The sequence below is a fragment of the Crocuta crocuta genome, unplaced genomic scaffold, assembly GCF_008692635.1.
Source record: "Crocuta crocuta isolate KB4526 unplaced genomic scaffold, BGI_CrCroc_1.0 scaffold190, whole genome shotgun sequence".
In the NCBI taxonomy this organism is placed as follows: Eukaryota; Metazoa; Chordata; class Mammalia; order Carnivora; family Hyaenidae; genus Crocuta; species Crocuta crocuta.
Genome location: NW_027527955.1, coordinates 6,767,298 through 6,790,155, shown reverse-complemented (window position 1 = coordinate 6,790,155; position 22,858 = coordinate 6,767,298). Strand labels below are relative to the sequence as shown.

Sequence of the window (22,858 nt, the reverse complement as noted above, 5' to 3'; positions counted from 1 at the left end):
CCCACGATCTGGGAGAAGGAAATAGCTGGATGGTTGGGGAAAAAAGACTGGAAAAGAGAGGGTGACCCAGGAAAGAACCGAGTTTGTTCCGTATTGCTTTGTTGTCACACCTGGGAAAACCAAATATTGTTTGGAATATTGATATGAGAAAGACGAATGTTATTAAAGTAAAAGAGTGGCTCTTTCCGTAGTGGAGGAAGACCTACGCTGACCTTGACCCTAAGAGGTCTGATGAAAGAAGCCCTCCTGAGGCAAGGGCCCAGGGACCTGGATTCGAGAAAGAGTGTTGCCATTTGTGAGTTGTTATCGTTGACATATCACTTATTCATTCATTCATTCAACATGTATCTGTTGGGCCTCAGCAATGTGCCTGCGTCATTCTAATGCAGCAGGTGCTATGGCAAAAAAATCAAGAACTAGTCACACCCCTTATGGAAGTTATCGTAAAGGTCAGGTGTCATCAAACATTTTCTGTAAAGGGGTAGATAGAAAATATTTCGGGTTTTGCAGGCCGCATGGTCTCTATAGCAAATATTCAACTATGCAGGTGTGGTACAAAACCGGCCATAGACAACACAGAAACAAATGGACATGGCGAGGTTCCAGTAACACTTTAGTTACAAAAATAGGTGGCCTACCACATTTGGCTAGCAGGCTGTAGTTAGCCAACCCCTAGTCTAGAGGAAGAAACAAGTATTAACCAGGTAATTATGCATATGATAACATGTGCAAAGGCCCTGGGGCAGAGAGGACCCAGATAGCTTCAATGGGAGTCATAGAAGGCCAGTGGGGCTATTTGCTAAGTGAGTGAGGGGATTATCGTGTGAGTGAGACTGGAAAGGGAGAAAGGGTCAGGCAAGTAGGAACTTTTGAGACACTAAGATTTTAGTCTTTGCTATATTAACAATTGGCAGTCATTAAAGTAATCATTGGATTACTTTAAGCAGGATGGTAACATTATCAGATCCAAGTTTTAAGAGATCGCTCACTCCAGTGAATTGAATTGAATGAAATCTTATTATCTGAAACATAAGAAGAGGTATACTATATCAACAGCCCCTTGTGAACAAATCACACAAGATGCGTAAAAGTGTGTTATAAAATATAAACAATATAGAGAATTACCTAGAGATATTTTACAGGAAGCAAAGGTCACGGTCTTTTGACTGTTCTCTCTGAACAAAGGCAGTCTGAATTCATGAAAGAAATCGTTTTGTTTATGTTAACGGGCTTCCTTCACCAGGGAAACTGCTCCTTAGGGTGCTCAGGAAAGGCGAGGAACTTCTCTCTCTTGCTCATTCTGTCTCTCTCTCCTTTCCCTGTCCCAAGCACATCTGGGTGCTGCCTGGAGCCCAGGCCTGGCTCCAAACCCATGAAAATTGGCCAAGCATAAAAGCTTCTCAAGAATGAGATGGATCCTGGGGCATCTTCCCCGCAGAAGCTGGATAAAGACAACTTAGTGGGTAAGTCTCCCTTTTCCGCCCTAAACTTGTTTTTTGTATGTTAAGCAAAGTGAGAGTTATGGTATTTCTGAGAGTTACAGGGTACCCATGACGGGGGTTAATACATACTGGGATTGGTGTCAATTTCAGTTAGAGCCCAGGATTTTGGATTCACTGCTTTTTGTGACTCTTTTTTTCTTCTCAAACAGCAGGCTATAATCTGCCCTTTTCTTCAATGTAAGATAGAATTTGTGTTTATCTTTACCTTCTTATTTTTTCTTTTTGCATTACATAGCAAAGACCTGTTGAACAGGCCGAAATGTACCCATTTTCAAATATCAGCTGTTGATGCTGTGATTAAAAAGAAAGGTTGGTTTGAGCTGCCTCACGTTTGATATGTGGAGAAACGTTGAAGCAAATAAAACTTAGTCCATCAGCACTAACTACCACCTTGGATGGCATGCCAGTATCGTGAAGCATTTTGCTTGCATTATATTTTTAAACCCTACAATCATTCTGAGCTAGCTTCTTGTATATAATCTCATTTTATGAGGGAGAAAACTGAGTTTTGGGGAGTCTATAAACTTGCTGGAGTTCTAGAAAGTGAGGATGATGCTGATGCACATGCCCATGTGCCCATGTGTAAGTATGTGCGTACGTGTGGAGAGGGAGGGGGGTCCTAACCCATCCTCTTAATACTTTATGTTACGAAGTCGCAATGCAAGTTGGAAATAGGAAACACAGTTGGCATTATCAGTTTGTAAAAGAAAAAGTATATGTGTGAGATATTTGCCTAAATTGATATGTTGGAGGCTGTAAATATCCCCTGGATATTTAAGAGGGAGATCTCCCCAGAGAACCTTCCATTATCTTTTCAAATAAGAAGTTTCCTGAGACGCGTTAGCTTCCGTTCAACAAGAGAAGACCACAGCTGGGTAAATGGAGCGCTAGAGCCACTGAGATATTTAACACTGCCCAGAGGGGTACTTGGTTTTGATTTTTTGATATAACGAAAACCCTGCACTATCACAGTACAAACAGAAATGGAGTCTTTATGTTAGAACTTCTGATTTCATACGCTTTGGGCAATTTATGCGAGACGCGGTTATCAGTCATTCTCTAGAGATTTGTGGGGTGAGTTCGCCCTTGCCCTCCTCCATCTTGGATACATCAAGGAGTCGACCTTATTTAGTGCTTCAAGCTATGCAGAAATTTCCACTTGCAAATGTTGAGAGAATTAAATGAGTAATTGAGCCCTTGCTGTCTTCTCCAGCAGGAGACTTCTGCTGTACTGTGCCACTAGCTTCTTGTACAAACTTTCAGAAGCCACCAGGGTGCATCTCTTCCCAGCTCCAAGTTCAATGACGTCACAACGGGAGATCGAATCTATAGAGTGCTATAAATTCGGGCTCCCTGCCCCCCTCCACCTGATGGTTAAACATTATGTAAATGATTAGAACACTACTCATTTGCCCTTGACTTCTCTCGCATTCCTTATTTTGTTTCTTTTCTCTTTAAGAATTAAAGTGAAGCCAATTGGAATCTTAATCATCAAATCTTAGAATTTCTTCTCTGTGTTAATATGAAAAAAAAATTCCCCCCCCCAGGGAGTTTTTTACAACACGGAGTTTTGGTCCTCACCCGTGGAAGGCCTGGGGCTCTAGTTCTGGGATGGGCTCAAGGTTTTGCCTCCAAGTAAGTTGCAAGCTGGTGAGGTTGCCAGGCTGAGACTATACTTTGAGTAGCACAGAATTTCTCTTCAGCGATTCTGTGTTTTCCCTGAAAAATGTTCCTTGATGCAAGCTGTGTGCCCATTTCAGAGAAACAGGCAGGAGGGAAGATGATTTACAGGCAATGAAAAGACAGTCATTATCAGGAGGGTTTCACTTGAGATTTTATGCTGGGCACCTAAAACCCTTGATTCTCTGGAGAAAGAACCAGGAAACTGCGGACTGTATTAAATGACTGTATCTCCATAGGACAGGAAGTGAATAGAAAGAGGGAAGAACTTGTAACACTACATCCCCAGGCCCAGGGAAGGTGATGGATCTCATTCCACACCCTTTTTATTGTTCCCCTGGGAAACCTCTGGGCTCTCCTAATGTGGAAATACAAAGGACCTTATTTTCTTTTTTTTACTTGATGTGATTACTTTTTTTTAATTTAAAAATTCCCTTTTAATATTATAAACATGTCAAAAATTAAGAAAACTTAGGACAATGTTGTTGGGGAGGAAAACTTTCCCTTTACCCTTCAAAGACTCCTCTGGCTGGCCTCAGACTTAAATTGACATGAGACTGATTAACAGGAGATGATCAAATGTAGTTTTGTACAAACAGGAACCCCACACGCATAAGAGGTTCAAAGACAGAAAGGTAAAATGAGGTATATATGTCACCCCACCCAAGGAATGAGCTAAGGCCCTGGGGCTCTAAAGGGGAGGAGGGCAATTCTCAGGGCAATAAGAGGAGGTATTTGGTAACTAGATGTTTGCTCTGCCATACACATGGGCCACTCAGAGAAAATTCATCTCTGGTAAGAAATCTCATTCTGGGAAACACCCCCGATTTAAGTTTTTCTAGGTAGTTAAGGGAGGAATGAAGATTTCTCTTGAGCCCACTGGGTATTGATTTCTTCTTCAAATACTCTCATGCTCAAGTGGCTCACTTTGGGGAGATTTGTTCGGACCCCCTTCCATATAAACCGATCATACTTCCACCTCTCAGAATCAACCGCTATTAATATTTTGGTCAGTTTCTTCCAATATTTTTCTATGCATGTATTTTGTGCTTCTTGGGATCATATTGTCCATAGAATTTTTCATTCTCCTGCTTTTTTTCTTTTAACATCATACCATAGTAATTTTCAGGTCTTCATAAAATTTTTTAAAAATATTCATGATATGGGGCCCTTGGGTGGCTCAGTCGCTTGAGCATCCAACTTCGGTTCAGGTCATGATCTCACGGTTCGTGGGTTCGAGCCCCGCATCGGGCTCTGTGCTCACAGCTAGCTCAGAGCCTGGAGCCTGCTTCAGATTCTGTGCCTCCCTCTCTCTCTGATCCTCCCCTGCTCATGCTGTCTCTATCTCTCTCTCAAAAATAAATAAAATATTTTTTAAAAAACTTAAAAAAAAATTATTCATGATTTGATATTGTGTAGGTATGTCATGGTTTGCTCAATTATCTCTCCATTGGACTCTCAGAGTGTTTTTTATTTACCCATGTCATAGATAACACAATCATGAGATTGTTTGGACATAAATCTTAAGGACAAAGTATTTGTCATTGCTGTTGGTCATGTTGTTATTTCATATAGAAAAGGGAGGTTGAGGAGACAGAAGAATGATAGAAGGGACGTTTTTCTTCATAGGAGAAGAAAACTCTTTTCTCTACCTTTTTAGGTTCTTTGGCTAGTCTATTAATTAAATGAACATAAGATGATTCACAGGAGAAAAACAAATGTAATCTTGTACTTACATGAACCTCACACGAACACAAGAGGCTCCAGGACAGTCAGGCAGTTGAGGGTTATGTGCCATCCCGAGCCAAGAAGAAGGGGTGGTCTGGGGCTTCAGACTCACAGGAAGATGAGAAGGGCAAATGTTTGGTAAACAAATGTTTGTCATACCAGATAGAAACAGTGGGACACAGAGAGGGAATCTAACAAACAGTTCCTGCCATCCCCCCCTAGCTAACCACAGCATTTGTAATTATCTCTGTGGATGGATTTCTTCCTGGACCAGCTAAGCAGGAGTAAAAAGCTCATCTTGAGTCTTTAGGGCCTTGCATATCTTCAGTTCAGAATAACCCAAGTGCCAAAGCAGAACAGTTTGGGGAGGCTCATCCTGGACGCCTTCAGATGGAAAACATTTTCTCCATTTTCTTCTCATCATGGTATGAGGGGTACAGTACAGCAGTAGCATGAAGGAGAAAATGTGAGGACATCTGGTTCTCAGTTTAATTGCTTCTCTTGAGAGCAAACAGAATCTCATCTGACGGATCATTATTTCCAGAAAAGAAACTTCAAACTGATCGAGAAGTCTATTCTGCTGCTGAACGTCATTTTTTTTTGAGCATCGTCTTTGATCGTTTGAAGCATTTGGTTGCCGTTCACTTCATTCGTTCAATAAATGAATTTAAAATCTACTATATATCTGAAGATGGAGACCTAAGAATAAAATGCCTGCTCTCAAAGCCCTGCAGAGCTATAGGCAAGACGCACAAGTCAACTGAAAACTACAACGTACTATGAAAAGCCATGATAGAGGGTGTATTAGAAAGTCAGAAGAGGAGCGCCCAAAAGTAGGGGTGAGAGAGAAGAATCTTCCTAGAAAAGGTGAAATGTGAGGGTAGCAGTGTGGCTAGGTGAGGGAGAAGAGAATGTAGGGTGCGAGTGGGGGTCTGGGGGGCACAAAGGCCCACGCAGAGGCACAAAGATGTATGAGAACACCAGTGTTTAACTGTAACGCAGCGGGTGTTTATGTGCTGTTAGCATGTAGCTTCGTCAGCTGGACCCAGAGGTGAGAGACCAAAGCCCTGACACCTGAAGCTGAATTAGAGATTTCCTAAGAGTCCACGTATCAAGCCTGGTCCCCTAATGCTTGGGAGTTGCTGCTGCATTTGACTGATGCGATGGAGCCTCATTGGAATTTGTCGTGAGGAGGCTGCAGGGCAAGGCGCATCTGGGGAGAGGTTATGACACGGGCCACACGACGGGCTTGCCTTGGGTTGGCGGTGCTTGAATTCTTAAGCTGAAGGTGGGGGGCATAAGGCATTAAAAGCATTTATTTTTACACCTTCTTGAACATTTGACCATTCTATTTCAAAATATATGTTCCATGTTTCTATAAAAGATCGAATGGTAAAAAGGAACTCCGTATTCATGGGTTGTCACATGCATGTAACTATTCAGCACCGATCATTGTTCTGTGATTGAGATGGAATTAACACATTTTAGAGAATTCTTATGATTATGAAATGTAGTCACAAGCTAGCGATGATAAGGTCATTGTCTTGCTCTGATTTAGTAGTTTTGCACTGAAGATCTGGTCTCTCTTTCTTTCAGTAAGAACTTACAGTCAGGTGCTGCATTACTTTGGGAGAGAGACACATTCAGGGGTAGGGATTTATTGTACATTATTGAAAATGTAGTTCTTGCCCTTATAGAGGGTCCCTCATCTGGTTGGACTAGAATATCTACCATGGATATTTAGAATCTTATCTGGTAAAGGAAAGCAAATCACAAAAAATAAAATAAAATCAAGTACTATGTAAGTGCACCAAAGTTAAAAGACTTAGTGAAGACTATTGCAATAGAGGAGAGAGGCCAGAACTCAGTGTGAACAACTGTGTCAAAATAAAGGAGATAGGGTTTCTAAAGCCTGGAACGAGCTACTGGAAAAGTGGTGGAGGAGGTTAGGAGGCGGTCAGAGGCCATCTGTGTTGGGTGATGCACTTCTCATATCTTTCTGACAGGCAGTGTAGTTACAACTTGAAGGAAGGCACCCCCTGAATTCAGGCTCCCCGTCACACAGACCCTGGGAATACTGCCTTCCCTGATGATTATGTTTCAAAAGACGGGCTCCCGGGTCCTTGGGAAAATAATCCTAGCAAGAGGCTTTTAAAAATCTTTAAAAAAAAAAAAAATTATGTCTGGGCTTCCCGGGTGGATCAGTCCATTAAGCCTCAAACTCTTTTTTTTTTTAATTTTTATTTTTTAATGTTTATTTATTTTTAAGAAGCAGTGAGAGACACAGCATAAGGAAGGGAGGGGAAGAGAGAGAGGGAGACACAGAATGTGAAGCAGGCTCCAGGCTCTGAGCTCTCAGCATAGAGCCCGATGTGGGGCTCAAACCCACAGACCATGAGATCATGACCTGAGCTGAAGTCGGACGCTCAACCAACTGAGCCACCCAGGTGCCCCAAGCCTCAGACTCTTGATCTCGGCTCAGGTCATGATTTTCAAGGTTTGTAGGTTCAAGCCCCATGTCAAGCTCTGTGCTGTCAGCATAGAGCATGCTCCAGATTCTCTGTACCCCCCTTTGCCCCTCTCCTGCTCTCTCTCTCTGTCTCTCTTTCTCTCTCTCAAAATAAATAAATACATAAACATCAAGAAAAAGGACTTATGTCTTGAAGGCTCAGAGAAAGAACTTTCCATAAGTGTTCATAGAAAGTGCTCTAAGAAAACAGAGATCGGGGCCAAGAATCTGTAAGAATCTGTCTACTGTTTAGTCAACTGAGGGAAATGTTAAGACTATCCTTTTTAAACATTTATTTATTTATTTATTTTGAGAGGGTTAGAGAGCCCACTCATGAGCGGGAGAGAGTCAGAGAGAGAGATTCCCAAGACCTCTGCACTGTCAGCACTGAGCCTGACGTGGGGCCTGGTCTAATGAACTGTGAGCTCATGACTCTGAGAACCCAAATCAAGAGTCAGACGTTTAACCAACTAAGCCACCCAGGTGCCCCAAGACTGACCAAAATACACCTCTACGACAATCTTAGGCAGCGGGTTGGTTGGTTAGAGGGCCTCCTGATATGGCTAATATCCTTTACATGTAATTATCTTAGTCTTCACCACCAGTTATTATTGTGTTCACAGAGGAGGAAACTAAGACTTAAGTGGGTTGCATGGTGAATAGGATGTCATCTAGCTTTCAAGTGAAGACGTCTTAATTAGAATGTGCGGTGAATGACTCCACTGCTCATTGGGGCTGGGCACTGTGTCCGTCTGTCTGCAGGCTGGCTTTGCTGAAGGTTTCCCGTCCTCTCTGTCTTCTCTCTGAGGATGCAGAGCAAGCAGTGAGTTTTCTATCCTCAATTCTAGCCTGGCTTTATAGCCTCTGGCCTTTATTTGAAATATTTATTTATTTATTCATTATTTATTCAAATATTTATTTTTGAGAGAAAGAGTGTGAGTCAGGGGAGGGGCAGAGAGAGAGGGGGCCGCAGAATCCGAAGCAGGCTCCAGGCTCGGAGCTGTCAGCACAGAGCCCGACACAGGGCTGAATCATAACCTGAGCCAAAGTTGGATGCTTAACCGACAGAGCCACCCAGGCGCCCCTATTCGACTTACTTATGGAAGCACGAGATACATACAAATAAGTGCACGAGAGGTTGTCTGGAGAGACTGAATATACAAACAGACAATGGCTGGACCATGTATAAAAATAGAACTCTGAGTAACAGCCGGTGGCAGCCTGTCCCCCCAAACAACCCCCTTATCTGTAATAACGCGCCCAGGAAGCCAGCCTGCTGTCAGCCAGTCTTGTAAGAAACTAGATGGTTATATCTAGTGACAATTCGGGAAGCTAAACAATAACTTCTGTCACTGTCAGTCCCGAAGGGCCAGGACTTGATCAATAACGGACAGCTTCTCTACTTTTTGTCCCTGCTTCCAACTTAGGACCAACTAACGAAAGCTACATATGCTCTCTTAACCAATCATACAGGACGCCCGCCTTCCAGGGAGCCCATCGATAGCTCCCCCCATGCCAACAGCCCCCGATCAGGCACACCTGAAGCCTTCCCCCTTTTCCGCCGGGAAGCTCTCCCACTCCTCTGCCTGCCTTTCAGTCCCGGACAAAATTGAAGTGACAGAGGCTGACCCTCTCGCCAGATAGCAAGCCCTGAATAAAGAACATTTGCTTTTCTCATTTGGTCGGTCTTTGTTTATGTCCACAGCCTTGATATGTGTAAGTCTATGGAATCAGCACCCTGATGGAGATCTGGAAAATGACAGCACCCTAGAGACTGCCTCTTTCCTTCCCAGACAGTACCCAGACGTCACCTGCCCCACTAACTAGAGACAGCACTACGCTGATTTCAAACATAATACATTAGTTGTGCTTGTTCTTGAATGAAATGATACAAAGTAAGTGGGATCATACAGTGTATATTCTTTTTTAAAAAATATTTTTATTTATTTCCAGGAGAGAGAGAGACAGCGTGAGCAGGGGAGGGTCAGAGAGAGAGGGAGATACAGACTCTGAAATAGGCTCCAGGCTCTGAGCTGGCAGTCAGCACAGAGCTTGACGCGGGGCTCGAACCCACAAACCGCGAGATCATGACCCAAGTGAAAGTCGGACGCTTAACCAAGCCACCCAGGCACCCCATACAGTGTATATTCTTACAACTGGGGTCGAAAAGTATGCACTCTTGGGTGCAGCCTATTTTGCCCCATATTTTGTTTTGAGTTTCATCTGTATTTTGCATATGGCGGTAGCTTTGTCTTTTGTTTTTTTCTTTCTGGGTAGTACTCCTTTATCTGAGTACATCACCCTTTTATTTATTCATTTTACAGTTGATGGATTACGGTGGCTCTGCATTTCTTGAATTTTATGAATAAAATTGCAATGACCATTCTTGAATGCGTTTTCACTGTAATTACCTCTCCTTTCTCTTACATATTACTTAGAAGTGGAAGAGTGAGTCATAGAGTAAGTGTGTTTACCTTTAGTAGATATTTGCAAATAGTTTTTCAAGATGACTGTATCGACTTGCCTACTAAGGGCTGGATTGCTGCACAGTCTTGCTACAAAGTGGTATTGTTGGTCTTTAAGGTCTGCCGTTCTGGAGGCTGTGTATTATTATCCCTTTGTGCGTTTGCTTTTCATTTTCCTGATGTGTAGTGTACATCCTTCTGTTTTGGTGTTTTGGACCAGTGTCACAAAAACCTATTTCTGCTATTTCTGCTCAGAGAAGAAATAATTACTTTATAGTAAAGCGGATCTGTGAGCAAGGACTCTATGTAGCATTGACCTAATATTTAAATACTGTTGACCGAGCCAAATAAGCAACCAAGTCCCTTGGCCTGTGTTACTACAGTTTATATCTACTTCTAGTGCCATATAAGGGGGAGGGAGAGTGATTTGGAATAATCTCCCGTACTTCCTCGACTCACATAAGTAAGTTATCAGTCTTTAAGTGTTTAGCCGTAGTCCTAAAGGATGTGTAAGTTTCCGCTGGTGCTGTAGGCTATAACCAAGTGTGAAAACGAAGCCCGGGAGGCACGTCTCTGTGAGTGAAGCTCGGTAGGGGCAAAACCGCAAGTCACCTTCAGATCAATCAACAGAATGGGTACAGAAACTGAGATACAGGTTCAAGATGGAGCAGGTGTGATAATTAAGAAGAATGAGGTCAATCTGCATGTATTGACATGAAGCATCTTTAAGATACATTCAGTTTTTTTAAGAAGTTGTTTAGTGTGGTGCCATGGCTCACCAAATCTACAAATCTAAGCCAAGTGGTTTTTAAAAAAATGTTTATTTATTTTTGAGAGAGAGAGAGAGAGAAGACGAGCAGGGGAGGGGCAGAGAGGGACATACACACAAAATCTGAAGCCGGCTCTACGCTGTCAGCACAAAGCTCAATGCCAGGCTTGAACCCACAAACCGTGAGATCATGATCTGAGTCAAAGTTGGATGATTAACCAACTGAGCCACCCAGTGGCCCCTAAGCCAAATGTTTTCTAATGATAGTTATATGTATATAAATACATTGAATGGGTCTATAATGAAATACACCAAATCAATAACTATGGGACCTTTCTAGATGAAAGTGGACTTCAGTTTTATCCATGTTGCTTTGGATTTTTTTTTTTTTTACAGTGAGAATGTTTATATACAGGCTGTGTCATTAATAGCAATAAAAACATGAATAAACAAAACGCAGCCAAGATTCTATCAGAATGTACAAAATGTCTTTTTACCCTGCACAATGATAGTCAAATCCACCTCAGTATGGGCCAAGCCTTTGGAAGGTGATATTTTGAAAATGTAAACTTTGGGTTTGCAGGCAAGTCCTTCTTGCTGTTGAGTATATCTTTATGTGTATCTGGAGTTTATTAAAGGGCATTTGCTCCCAAAGTTTTAATACTAAATATGGCTCTAAAACATAGATACATCTCATCTATCAGAATGTCATAATTGAGAAGCTTCAAAATAGCTGGTGAGGAGGGGCCTGTGGAAAGAGGCAGCGTCACAGAGTGCTATTGCCGATGGTGCAGGTCAGTAGAAAGTCTTTGAAGGGCACCTAGCAGATAACAGAGTGTAGATACTAATCTCTGACCTAACGCTCTTACTGCCAAGCATTTACCCTACACACGTGTGTAAACACACATATGAGAAAGCACTCATTGCAGCATTGTTTGTGAGAGCAGAATCCTGGAGCTCTCCTGAGTGTCCGTACACTGACAGCATGGGCACCAATGAGTCAGTAACAGTAACGTGGATACGTGAAGATGGGCTTGAGGTGCAATCAGTTAGACCTAGTGACTTCCGCCGTTAAACAGGGAAGAGGAAGCGATAACCCTGTGTCTCTAACGTGGACAATGACGTGGATGGTTTAGGCATTAATGGAGCTAGAGATAGTTTAAGTTGTTTGTGGAATTGTCTGGGTGAAGGTATCTAATAAATGCAGTTAATTCAGGTGCCTATGTGGAGAAGGGGAGTCAGTCGGAGGTGGGGGCGGTTGTCAAGAAGAGAACCAGAAGGAATGAGAAGGAAAAAGAGTGTGGAATAGTGAATATAAACAATAAAATAAGCATAAAATGGTCAGCCAGACCCGCGTGTCTTACAAACATGAGTTCTAAAACCTGAGAAATTATGTAATTGAAATGATTGAAGTTTTCAGTGATTGAAGCATGATTTGAACTTTGCACTGTAGGGCAATATTCTTTAAGCCAAAATGCCCCTGTCGTCAGAATGTGGGATTAGCAAAAAGACATCCAATGTAATGAGCCACTCTGACAAAATTCTGTGAAAAGTCAGAATGTCAAATACCAGTGTCTGACAGTCCCTGCAATATCTATAAAATGAGACTAAAGGTAATAATACACATTTACTAATGTAGATATTAATGTATGGGCCAAGGGCCATATAAAAATAATCCCATTTAGTCCTCATCCAATCCTTCAAGGCAGTTGACTTCCATCCCCATCCCATAGATGAGGAAGTGGAAGCTTAGAATGACTGAGTGCCTTACCCAAGGCCACAGCATTGGCAGGTAGGAGATCTTTCATAGAAACTCACACCTGGGGCTCCTCAAAATGTTTTTCCAGCCATACTGTCTCCCTTTGGGGAAAACATCACCTACCTATATACCTAAAAGATTGTCTTGAATTTCAACCTGGAGAATCCTGGGGGTGAAGGAATTTGTCTTTTAAAATGGTACCCTAAGGACTCTTATGTAGGTAGTCCAGACTCTGGGCAACAGTGCTTTATATGTTTTGAGGATAATAAACCATGTCAGTCCTACTAAATATAGTGGTAGTTATTATTATTGATTGCGATGAGAGTTTGCTTGGAAGGGACAGGTCAATTTCAATCTAAAGCCCTGAATGAATAGTGTGTGTGTTTACTGCATTTACAGGTGTGCATGGATTTTGATCTCCGCCTCAGTGCCATCAGGCATGGCCAGCCGTCTGGGTAGTATCCTTACCTCATGCAGCTGAATGGCTTTTTCTAAGAAGCACATAAGTTACAGACTTGCTTCCCTCCTCATTTCCTAGGCATCAGCAGTACACGGCTTGGTGTATGTGGCTGGATCCTGTTTTCCCTGTCTGTCCTGTTGATGATCATTACCTTCCCCATCTCCATATGGATGTGCTTGAAGGTAATACCCTGGGAAATAAGTTGGACTTCTCTGTATGAGCTGGTGAACCATTAAGACTAAATGCTCTCCCTTAATCTCTTAGATCATTAAGGAGTATGAGCGTGCTGTTGTATTCCGACTGGGCCGCATCCAAGCTGACAAAGCGAGAGGGCCAGGTAGGACACTGGGGGTGCCCCTGACAAAGATCATGGGCACCTAATACTATAACTATTGCCACCAAAATTTTCCCCGGCACCTTCTATTGAGAAGAAAAAACATCACAGGAAGTTGGAACTCTTGCCTCTCTGTTCAATTGAAGGATGTCGTTCTGTTATGCAAGTTAACTGAGTGACCATTAAACCGCTAGTTTGAGAGTTTGGAAATCTGGCCCTCCGTCTGAGAGATTCAATGAACATGAGCAAAAGCTGGCTCTGTTACATTGGCCAGATGTCCCTTATTACCAAGACCACTGAAAGGGTGACAGAAGAATGAGGGGAGGGAGTAAGTGGCCACGGTAGATGATTAAATTACTCAGAAAAGATGATTCCAGGAGCTGGTTTTTGATTCTCTCTCCTCAAAAAGAGCTAATGGAAAAGTAAAAGGCAATGTCCGCTTCTGGAAAGTAGGTTAATAGAAATATAGAGCTGGAAGCCGTTGTCCAACTCCTTTGGCCAAAGGTAGTGTTTCTTTTCATCCTTTCTCTGCCGTAGAATGAAAAGTACTCTAAATTCATGTTAAAAGGCTGGGATTTAGGAGGGGGGGCATGGGAAGATATGAGGTACTAAAACTCTAGAAGATATTGATTTAATTCCCACAACTTATTTTGGTCTATATGTAGTTGAGCTATATGAAGTGGCTAATATTTGTTCTTGACTTTCAAACATGACAGTTTCATATGATAAATTTTAATATTTTGAAAGGCAAAGTCATCAAAAACAGCATTTTAGAAGATGCATGGAAAAGATGGGTTCTATGCAATACTTCTTCAATAACATTTGTTTCCTTCTCCTTATTATGACGTACTTGAGTAAACACATTCTCTCTCCAACCGGACTATCACCTCTCTTATCCACTGTGATACTGCATGTGCTCTGCACTTGACCGTGCACCATGGTAGGCACTCAGATATCTGTTGCATAAAAAAATATAAGGAATTTCAAAGGCAGAAGCTTGTTAAAGAGAGGTGGTCATTTCAAGTAGTATGATCCAACTTGTCTAATTCCATAAAGAACCTAAGAGAAAGGGCAAGAATTACTTATGATGAATGTTTTTATGAGTCTGTCCAGATAGAAGTGTTAGACTAATCGGGGCGCCTGGGTGGCTTAGTCGGTTAAGCGTCCGACTTTTGCTTAGGTCATGATCTCGTGGTTCGTGGGTTCGAGCCCCGCGTCGGGCTCTGTGCTGACTGCCAGCTCAGAGCCTGGAGCCTATTTCAGAGTCTGTGTCTCCCTCTCTCTCTGACCCTCCCCTGCCAATGCTGTCTCTCTCTCTCTCTCTCTCTCTCTCCTANAAAAGAAGCGTTAGACTCATCTAACTCATGTATAACAGACCAAGGTTGACCCCTTGCTGGTTATGGTGCATTTGGTGAGGCCGGGTGTCTAAGGAGGGTAGAGTTGGATTTGAGAGAAGTACAGTAGCCATAACTTGGAGGACTCTAGAGAAAAGTGTATCTCTCTTAAATGAGTTTTCCCAGAAGATTTCACCACTAAATGTCCCAGGATAACTACTCTCGTCATACGTGTCTCTGGGGCTAATGAGTTACCTCAGAAAGCCATAAGAACTAGAGGGAAACAAGCCAAGTTGCTAACGGAAAACCTCTCCACTTTTGTAAATTGTCAATTATTCTTTAATAATGCAAGTATAATAATAAGTTTTGCCAATTCTTGAGCACTTAATACATACCTAGCTGTGTTTAGTACTTTATTTCTGTATCATGTTATGTCATGCTTCATGTGCACCGCCATCTTCTAAAGATTAAGTAGCTGAAGCCCCGGAAAGTGATGTGAATGTTCCCAGATCCCAAGCCAGTAAGTGCTGGGGCTAAGACTTCACTCTAGTTTTAGGGCTCATGACCTCAACCAGTGACCTGCCACCAAAAGGAAGTATCTTAGGCAGAAAAGTTCAGGGTCCAAAAGAAAGCACGTTAGCAGTGCTCTCTGTTGTATGACACACAACCTACAAACTTGTTTCTCCTTTGAAAACAAAACCAGCAGCCTAAAATCTTTCTGGTAAATGAAACTGGTTAGGTGTTGCCATCTCGCTGACCTCCCTTGTGGTTCTAATATTTGTGATTCTTGCTATTGAGGACATTTACCAGGCTAATGTGAAGGATTCAGAGGATTCTCAACTGAATATTATTATCTCCATCCTTCTCCCACCCACAGCCCCAAACCCTAATACTTCACAACTCAAAGAGAAGTGAAAATGTTTATAATTGGAAAATCCCACTATATTTGAACCAGAACACAGTTCTGCGGAAACTGCAGATTCTAAAGTACATTGGTTTGAGGGACTCTGAAATCTTGAGATTTAAATTCTACTATTTCTCTAGTACTGTTGATGATGGGTGAGAATGTTGACAGTCGTTGATATTTAAGGCAAAAAACCTATCACTTAAATTTTTGTATGGATACCTTTAGTAAGTGTACCGATTTCCAATATATCTTTTTTTAAAATTAATGTCAAATTCAACCCTTGGATAGAGGTGGGTTGGATGTTTTAAAAATGAATCTAAAAATTAAATGTCAAGGATCTTTTTTAAGCTATATTTTCATTTTCATAGGTTTGATCCTGGTCCTGCCCTGCATAGATGTGTTTGTCAAAGTGGATCTCCGAACTGTTACCTGCAACATTCCCCCACAAGAGGTAATGCTGGCTAAAGAGAAAACACTAGAAATAAAACCTGTATCTTCCCCATTATATGGACACTTGAAATTTTACAATTTGTTTTCAAACTATACCTGCTTGAGGAGCTGTGGGTGGGTCCTAAGACCACTGGGCTTTGCTTTTCTGGTTGAGAATAAAGCCAAGGGCAAGGGCTAGATTGCTATAAGACCTGGGAGAGGGAACGTCCCAGAGAAGAGAGAGAAAAGATCCAGCTGGCAGAGAAGCTGGGGTGGAGGACAATAGACAAGATGCTTGGAAAGGTCAGGTAAGTTGTATAAAGGAGCTGAATTTAATTTGGTGGAAGGCAGGGTTTGGTTATGATACTATCCTCGCTGTCACCTTTCCAGAAGATTCTTCAGTAACAGCTCCATCATTTATATATATAGTGATTGGATACAGCACAGTGGGTGGGCCTAGGGAAAGAGCAGACACTGCATAAAGCCCACTGGCATTTGGATTGCAAATAATTCTTTTCAGTTCTTAAAGCACTGTAAATAAACATCCAGGAGCAGTAATTGGGCAACAAGGAAGAGAAATAGAGTTACTAATAACTAGAAGGATTCAGGAAGAGGAAAGAAAATGTGAGTAGAGCCCTACAATCTGGGAGGACAGAGATGATGAGAGGGTTATGAGTCAACGTTAGTTTTCTTCTGTCTGGTCCAGGAAACTCAGTCAAGATCCAACAGTCATGTCGTCATGGCACTGGTGGGAACTGAGGAGTCCTTACTTTAGGATTCAGCCTGTGTCATGAGAGAGTTCGAGATGCCCTGTGACTTATCATGGGTCTTGTCTGGCTCCATCATCGACAGTTCTAGATGGGAGAGGGGAGTTCTAAGTTCTGTTCCTATCATACTGCCAGAGATCTCTCACTGGCTGCAAAGCACCTTGTCATGTTACTCAGAATGATTAAGGCAGAGCCTCTATAAAATATAGAATATAGAACATTGTCTCTATTTGACTATAGAACAAGGTCTCTGGTGACATCTAGGTTTTCTAAGAGGCACTGCTGTCATCAAATCTGATAAAAACTGAAAACCAAAAAGATTCAGGTATTAGGGAAACAAGTGCTCTACCTCTGTTTAGAGATTAGAGAGTAGAATTCCAGAAAGGTCCAATTGCTACGTTGTAAAATAGAAGTGCTTATTCTCACCATGGCCAATCAACAGCCTCTGCCTATGGGGTGGAGGACTTCCCTGAGATGACGTTACAGGGAAGGGTACGGACTACATATGTATAGGAATTTTGTCTCCAACTAGAGTGATATTCTTGAGCCAGGACAGATCGTTGGTGAAGCTGGCATGAGCTGTAATCATGAACACTCCCTTCTGTGGAGAGGGATCCTCTCTGCCTGGCACTTTGTCAGTCGCTATGAAAGTCATAATAAACACGTGCTTCTCCCTGTTCTTGCTCTTCAGATCCTCACCAGAGACTCTGTGACTACTCAAGTGGATGGAGTCGTCTATTACAGAATCCATAGTGCTGTCTCGGCAGTGGCTAATGTCAATGATGTCCACCAAGCCACATTTCTGTTGGCTCAGACTACTCTGAGAAACGTCTTGGGGACGCAAACTTTGTCCCAAATCTTAGCGGGCCGAGAAGAGATTGCCCATAGCATCCAGGTACAGATGCTGGGAACGAGTACCCTTTATTGTCAGTTCATTCATTTTAATGATCAGTAATTAGCAAACATCAGCAGTTCAAAGAACCCCTCTCCTGTGCATACCCAAGATCTCATGCAAAAACCACACACACACACACACACACACACACACACACACACATAGCTGCTCTAAACATTGGGCCTCAGTTTTTGGTTTTATTCATTTCCAATCACAAGGTGTATAGATATTTATGTATGTATGTATTTATGTATTTATGTATAAATATTTTTAGTGTTTTATTTTATATTTGAGAGAGAAAGAGAGAGAGACAGGGCATGAGCAGGGGAGGGGCAGAGAGATGGAAACAGAATCTGAAACAGGCTCCAGGCTCTGAGCTAGTAGCATAGAGCCTGATCTGGGACTCGAACTCACAAGCAATGAGATCATGACCTGAGCCGAAGTCGAATGCTTAACCGGCTGAGCCATCCAGGTGCCCCGCAAGGTGTAGATTTAAATACTGGAGCAGGAGAAGGGGAGCCATAGGAATTGTGCATTTTATCCATTTTCTTTTGAATTCAAAATTATGAGTTAGCATTGTTCACGTTAGGTTTTCTGAAGAGGTTAGAGTCCTTTTCAGTTTAGGTTACTCCAGAGGAGGGGTCTCCATTTCTCAGACGCCCATATGTTTCTGCATGTCAGTGGAACATTAGAACAGGATTCAATGGAGGCAGCACCAACCTGCCCTTCCTGGAAAAATCTCACATCGTGCTACCCGTATCAGTACTAATATTTATAATAATCATAATTATAATATTGATGTAGCCACCTCACCTCTTGCACACCCCAGTTTAGAGACAGATTTCTGTATGTTTTTAAATCAATTATGTTTTGATTCTGAGCCTCCCTCCTGTAAGTTAGGAGGGAAATTCAACTTTGGTCCTTTGCATCTCCTGAGCCCATGCTGTGGCATAAAGATCCCAAGGTTTTCTGAGAGAGTATCAGTGCTGCGTAACTCTCCGGGTCATTTGTAAGGGCCCTGCGAGTTTGACACAGTCTGGTCACCGGCTTCTTGGGGGGGGTCTCCCCATCTCCCAGGGTTCTGTAGAAATCATGGAAAGGCAAGAGATCTTGCCATTTGGTAGCACAGAGATCTCTACTATTTGTCTGATCTTACTCTTCCTCAAGGCATTTTTTTTTTCATCCCTCCCCATCCAGGATAACCGACATGATAGCCTCAGTGGCCATAAGTTTTTACAAAGGACAAGAATATCTTTGATTATAGGCTGCTTGTGCTCTCCAAAAATAAATATCCCTGGCTACCTGTTTAAAACTGGCCACTGAGCAGAGGTTAAATGGAGGAAGGTACATAATATCTCAAAAAGTACCTTATAATATTTATTGAGTTATTGTGAGGCATTGGTAGATTTCTTACATATATTATCTCCAAGTCTCATAAAAATCCTGAAAGGAAACCTTTTATAGATGAGAAAACTAAGAATCAGAGAGGTTAAGTAACTGGCCCAATGATTCACAGCTGCAAATGGCGGAGGCAGGATGAAATCCAGGAATGTCTGAGAAGCCAGTGCGTTGTGGCCTGCTTCATGTCAATGACAAGAAAATGTGGGGGATTTGCTCAACTCTAGATGGATGACATATACTTCATCAGGAATCGTGTGAGGGTGAATCCTGATAGCTTTTGAAAGATCTATCAGGTTATGCTTCAATTCCTGGAAATGATTAATGAGGACTCCTATTCCTTTCCCAAACTGTCCACTCCAAATGCCGTGAATACAAAAGGGAAAAAAAAGAAGCAGAATTTATCCTGCAAATATAAAGCGTATCAGAAATCACCCCTATCTTCTCATCAATGTCCTTTCTTTTGCTTTGGAAACAGACCTTACTTGATGATGCCACCGAGCTGTGGGGGATCCGGGTGGCCCGAGTGGAAATCAAAGATGTCCGGATTCCCGTGCAGTTACAGAGATCCATGGCAGCCGAGGCTGAGGCTACCCGGGAAGCCAGGGCCAGGGTAAGGGCTACTCCGTCTACACAGCAAGATGTCTACCTTTGGAGCAGACAAGAATAGAGCTTGAATGGAAGATCAGGCTTTTTCAATTATTTTGATTAAAAAAGGGCTTCTTTTTCACTATTCTTACTGAGAATTTCCTCCTGAATTAAAAGATAATGGGCAGCTTAACCTACCTGGAGGAAGTTTGGCAATGGGCCTTGGGTCAGGGGTGACTTACCGAGGTGGGTCCTAAGTCGGGCTGCAATTTGGAGTCTCCTAGAGAGAACTTAACGCAGCAAACACGAATTCCTAGGCCTCACCTCGGACTCAGCGAAGCAGTCTCTTGTGGCTCAGGAATGTACATTTTTTAAAGCTAGAGACTGTGTGTGTGTGTGTGTTTTAATTACTGAAGTATAACTGACAGACAGTGCTAGGTTAGTTTCAGGCGTACAGTACACTGATTCTACAATCCTTTACATTAATCTGTACTCATTGCACTAGGAGGAGTCACCATCTGAAGGCCAGCGATTCTGAGGTAGCCAACCTCGTGCGTGTCTTGTGAACATGATTGTTAAGTGTGTTAAGCAAACTGGATTAAAAGGGAGTGGTGGGGGTGATTAAATGCAATCCGGGTCAGAATCACGAAATGTGAGCATAGCCTAGCCTCGAATGCTTTTGAATCTGTTGGGCCTGTAGCCTTCACGTCTGCATGAAGATGGCTTTTCTGGCGTGTCAGAAACCAACTAAGAGGAAGGGTGCCTGGGGGCCTTAGTTGGTTAAGCGTCTGACTCTTGATTTTAGCACAGGTTGTGATCTCATGGTTGTGGGATCGAGCCCTGCATCAGGCTCCACACTGAGCAGGGAGCTTGCTTGAGATTCTCTCTCTCTCTCTCTCTCTCTGCCCCTCCCCTGCTTGTGCATGCTCGTTCCCTGTCTCTCTCTCAAAATAAATGAATAAACATTAAAAAAAAAACCAAGATGAGAAACCCTTTGCATACCTTCAGAATCTTCCTTGTGAACCAACGCAAGCTTTCCTCTGCTCTCATCCCTTCCCTCTCTCTCATTAATCTGCAAAGTTCCAGCAGCTTCTTAGCGGTGGACTTTGGAGGGCGCTTTGCCACAGGGACAGGGACTGCTCATGGCTGGGCTGCAAGTCAGTGCTGGGCAGGAGAGAACTAGGAGAGAGAGCTCTAAAGAGAGCCTTCTAGTATTTTCAGAGTGGCACTGGCAATCAAGAGCAAAGAGAGGTTCAACCAATTCTTCCATTGTAAGAATGAGGCTAAGCTGGCAAGAGAATAAATGAAAAGCATCTCCTAGGATAAGTAAAAACAACAGAAAGAAGCCAGTTGGAGGCCTTGAATTTCAGACTTCTCTGAAATCTAACTCTGTGGATGGGCAAGCCCCAGAGGGACGCGAGAGCATTACTAGGGCGGACAGCCCAGTATTAGTTTGGGTTAAAGTCAGGGCTTTTATTTTGTTTGCAAATGAAATGTAGGGACTCATAATTTGTAAAATCTCTCCCTGCTTCCTGCAACCTCCTCAAATTTCTCTGATCACATTAGGATGTGAAACTCTCACCCCAGCCAGGCCAGAAGTAAGTAGAAGAGACCGTGTGGGAAAGTGGGGGCTGGCAGGGAGGCGGGCATCAGTATGCAGCCGCCACAGCCGGAAACAGAAAGCCCTGGTTAGTTACACTTGTAAGCTTTGATTTCTGAACTTGCTTATTTCTGTCCGTTTAGGTCCTTGCAGCGGAAGGAGAAATGAATGCTTCCAAGTCTCTGAAGTCAGCCTCCATGGTGCTGACCGAGTCCCCCATAGCCCTGCAACTGCGTTACCTGCAAACCTTAACCACGGTGGCCACAGAGAAGAATTCTACCATTGTGTTTCCTCTGCCCATGAATATCCTGGAAGGCATTGGTGGTGTCAGCTACAACAACCATAAGAAGGTTCCTAACAGAGCCTGAGGGCTCCCTGCTGTAGCCAGCCAGTTGCTTTGGGAGCTGTTTCTATTCATCAGGAGAACCCAGCAGTTAGAAGTGGTGAGAATATCAATATTATTGAAGCAGAGCCACTCCCCAGCTGGAATAGCATTAGCAAGGAAGTGCCATAGAGGCTACAAATAATAATAATAATAATAATGAGGTCTGTGTACTACTTTTATTATTCAAGAGCATAAGCAGCTTATTAGTAATCAGCTAGCAGGTCTTCCTGATTTAACGCAGGAGCTGTTTTTGCAGTAGGGGAGGAAATCTTTGTGTGACTGCGACTAAGACTTCAGCTTTGTTTTTGATTAGTTTGGGGAAGCTCTCTAGACAATTTACAAAGTAACATAGGCCTCCTATTTCTACTAGATATTTGCTTTATAATTCCCAAGTAACTGTTTGCTAAATCTCCAATAATTACAACAACCCCCCCCCGCCTCAATGTTTGAAATTCTGATGGATTTTTTAAAAAGTTTACTTATTTTTGAGAGGGAGAGTGTGCGTAAGCTGGGGAGGGGCAGAGAGAGAGGGGAACAGAGGCTCCTAAGCAGGCTCTATGCTGACAGCAGAGAGCCTGATGCGGGTCTCAAACCCACGAACCACGAGATCATGACCTGAGCTGAAGTCAGCCGCTTAACTGACTGAGCCACCCAGGCGCCCCAATTCTGATGGATTTTGAAGTCCCAAGACTGAAGAGGCACTGAAGCTCCCAGCTGCAAGCGCATCGCCACCCCGCCAGGGCAGACTGGACTCAGCTCTCTCGGTGCCCATCCCCCTCCCCAGAATGGGAGTCAATGCGCAGCCGCCTGGCACCTTTGTCAGCATGTGGGACAGAGCACGGTGCTTAGATGTGAGAGTGCTTCTAACAGATTCCATGGGTTGAAATCCCTGGGGAACATCATCCTGTGGACTACATGTTTTCACTCTATTATTAGTCCCAAGAGCCACCAGCTGTCAAGAATTGTTTGTAAACTCTATTCTCTCCCTCAAAACCCCAAAACAACCCCCCTCAAAACCAACACCAAAAACAGCAACAAAAAACAAACAACCAAAAAAACCACACACACAGAACACCTGCTAAAAATAAAGAAGCCGTAGAACAGAATATAGACGTGATGTATTTAAAAATTTGCTTTGTCAGACACTTTTTGTTGCCATGGTGCAATTTTCTTTTGAGTTCTATTTTTGAGGATTTTTTGTTCTGGGATTTTTTTGTTCCCATTTAGTGAATGTCTGCTATGTGTTACCACTGTGCTGAGCCCTTTATGGATGCCAAGAAGTATCTTTATTCTGCAGATGAGAAAGTGATGTCAAGAGGTTAAATAACTTGCCCAAGATCCTGCACCTA

General features: G+C 42.8%; 1 protein-coding gene across 1 annotated transcript; it reads left to right on the top strand.

The window, feature by feature from the left end:
• Positions 1-1,411: 1,411 nt before the first annotated feature.
• Positions 1,412-22,598, top strand: STOML3 (stomatin like 3). The gene is made up of 7 exons (XM_077752638.1): positions 1,412-1,463; positions 12,909-13,054; positions 13,137-13,209; positions 15,816-15,898; positions 17,335-17,538; positions 19,415-19,549; positions 21,268-22,598. The coding sequence occupies exons 1-7, from the start codon at positions 1,412-1,414 to the stop codon at positions 21,490-21,492; spliced, it is 918 nt and encodes a 305-aa protein (XP_077608764.1). The 3' UTR covers positions 21,493-22,598.
• The last annotated feature ends 260 nt before the right edge of the window (positions 22,599-22,858 follow it).

What these genes read in the sequence shown, in the direction of transcription:
- STOML3 (XM_077752638.1), top strand. Translation starts at nt 1,412, where the DNA reads ATGGATCCTGGGGCATCTTCCCCGCAGAAGCTGGATAAAGACAACTTA. An exon ending in TGACAAAGCGAGAGGGCCAG is followed by an intron (nt 13,210 to 15,815) that starts GTAGGACACTGG and finishes TCATTTTCATAG; the next exon opens with GTTTGATCCTGGTCCTGCCC. An exon ending in CCCGGGAAGCCAGGGCCAGG is followed by an intron (nt 19,550 to 21,267) that starts GTAAGGGCTACT and finishes CTGTCCGTTTAG; the next exon opens with GTCCTTGCAGCGGAAGGAGA.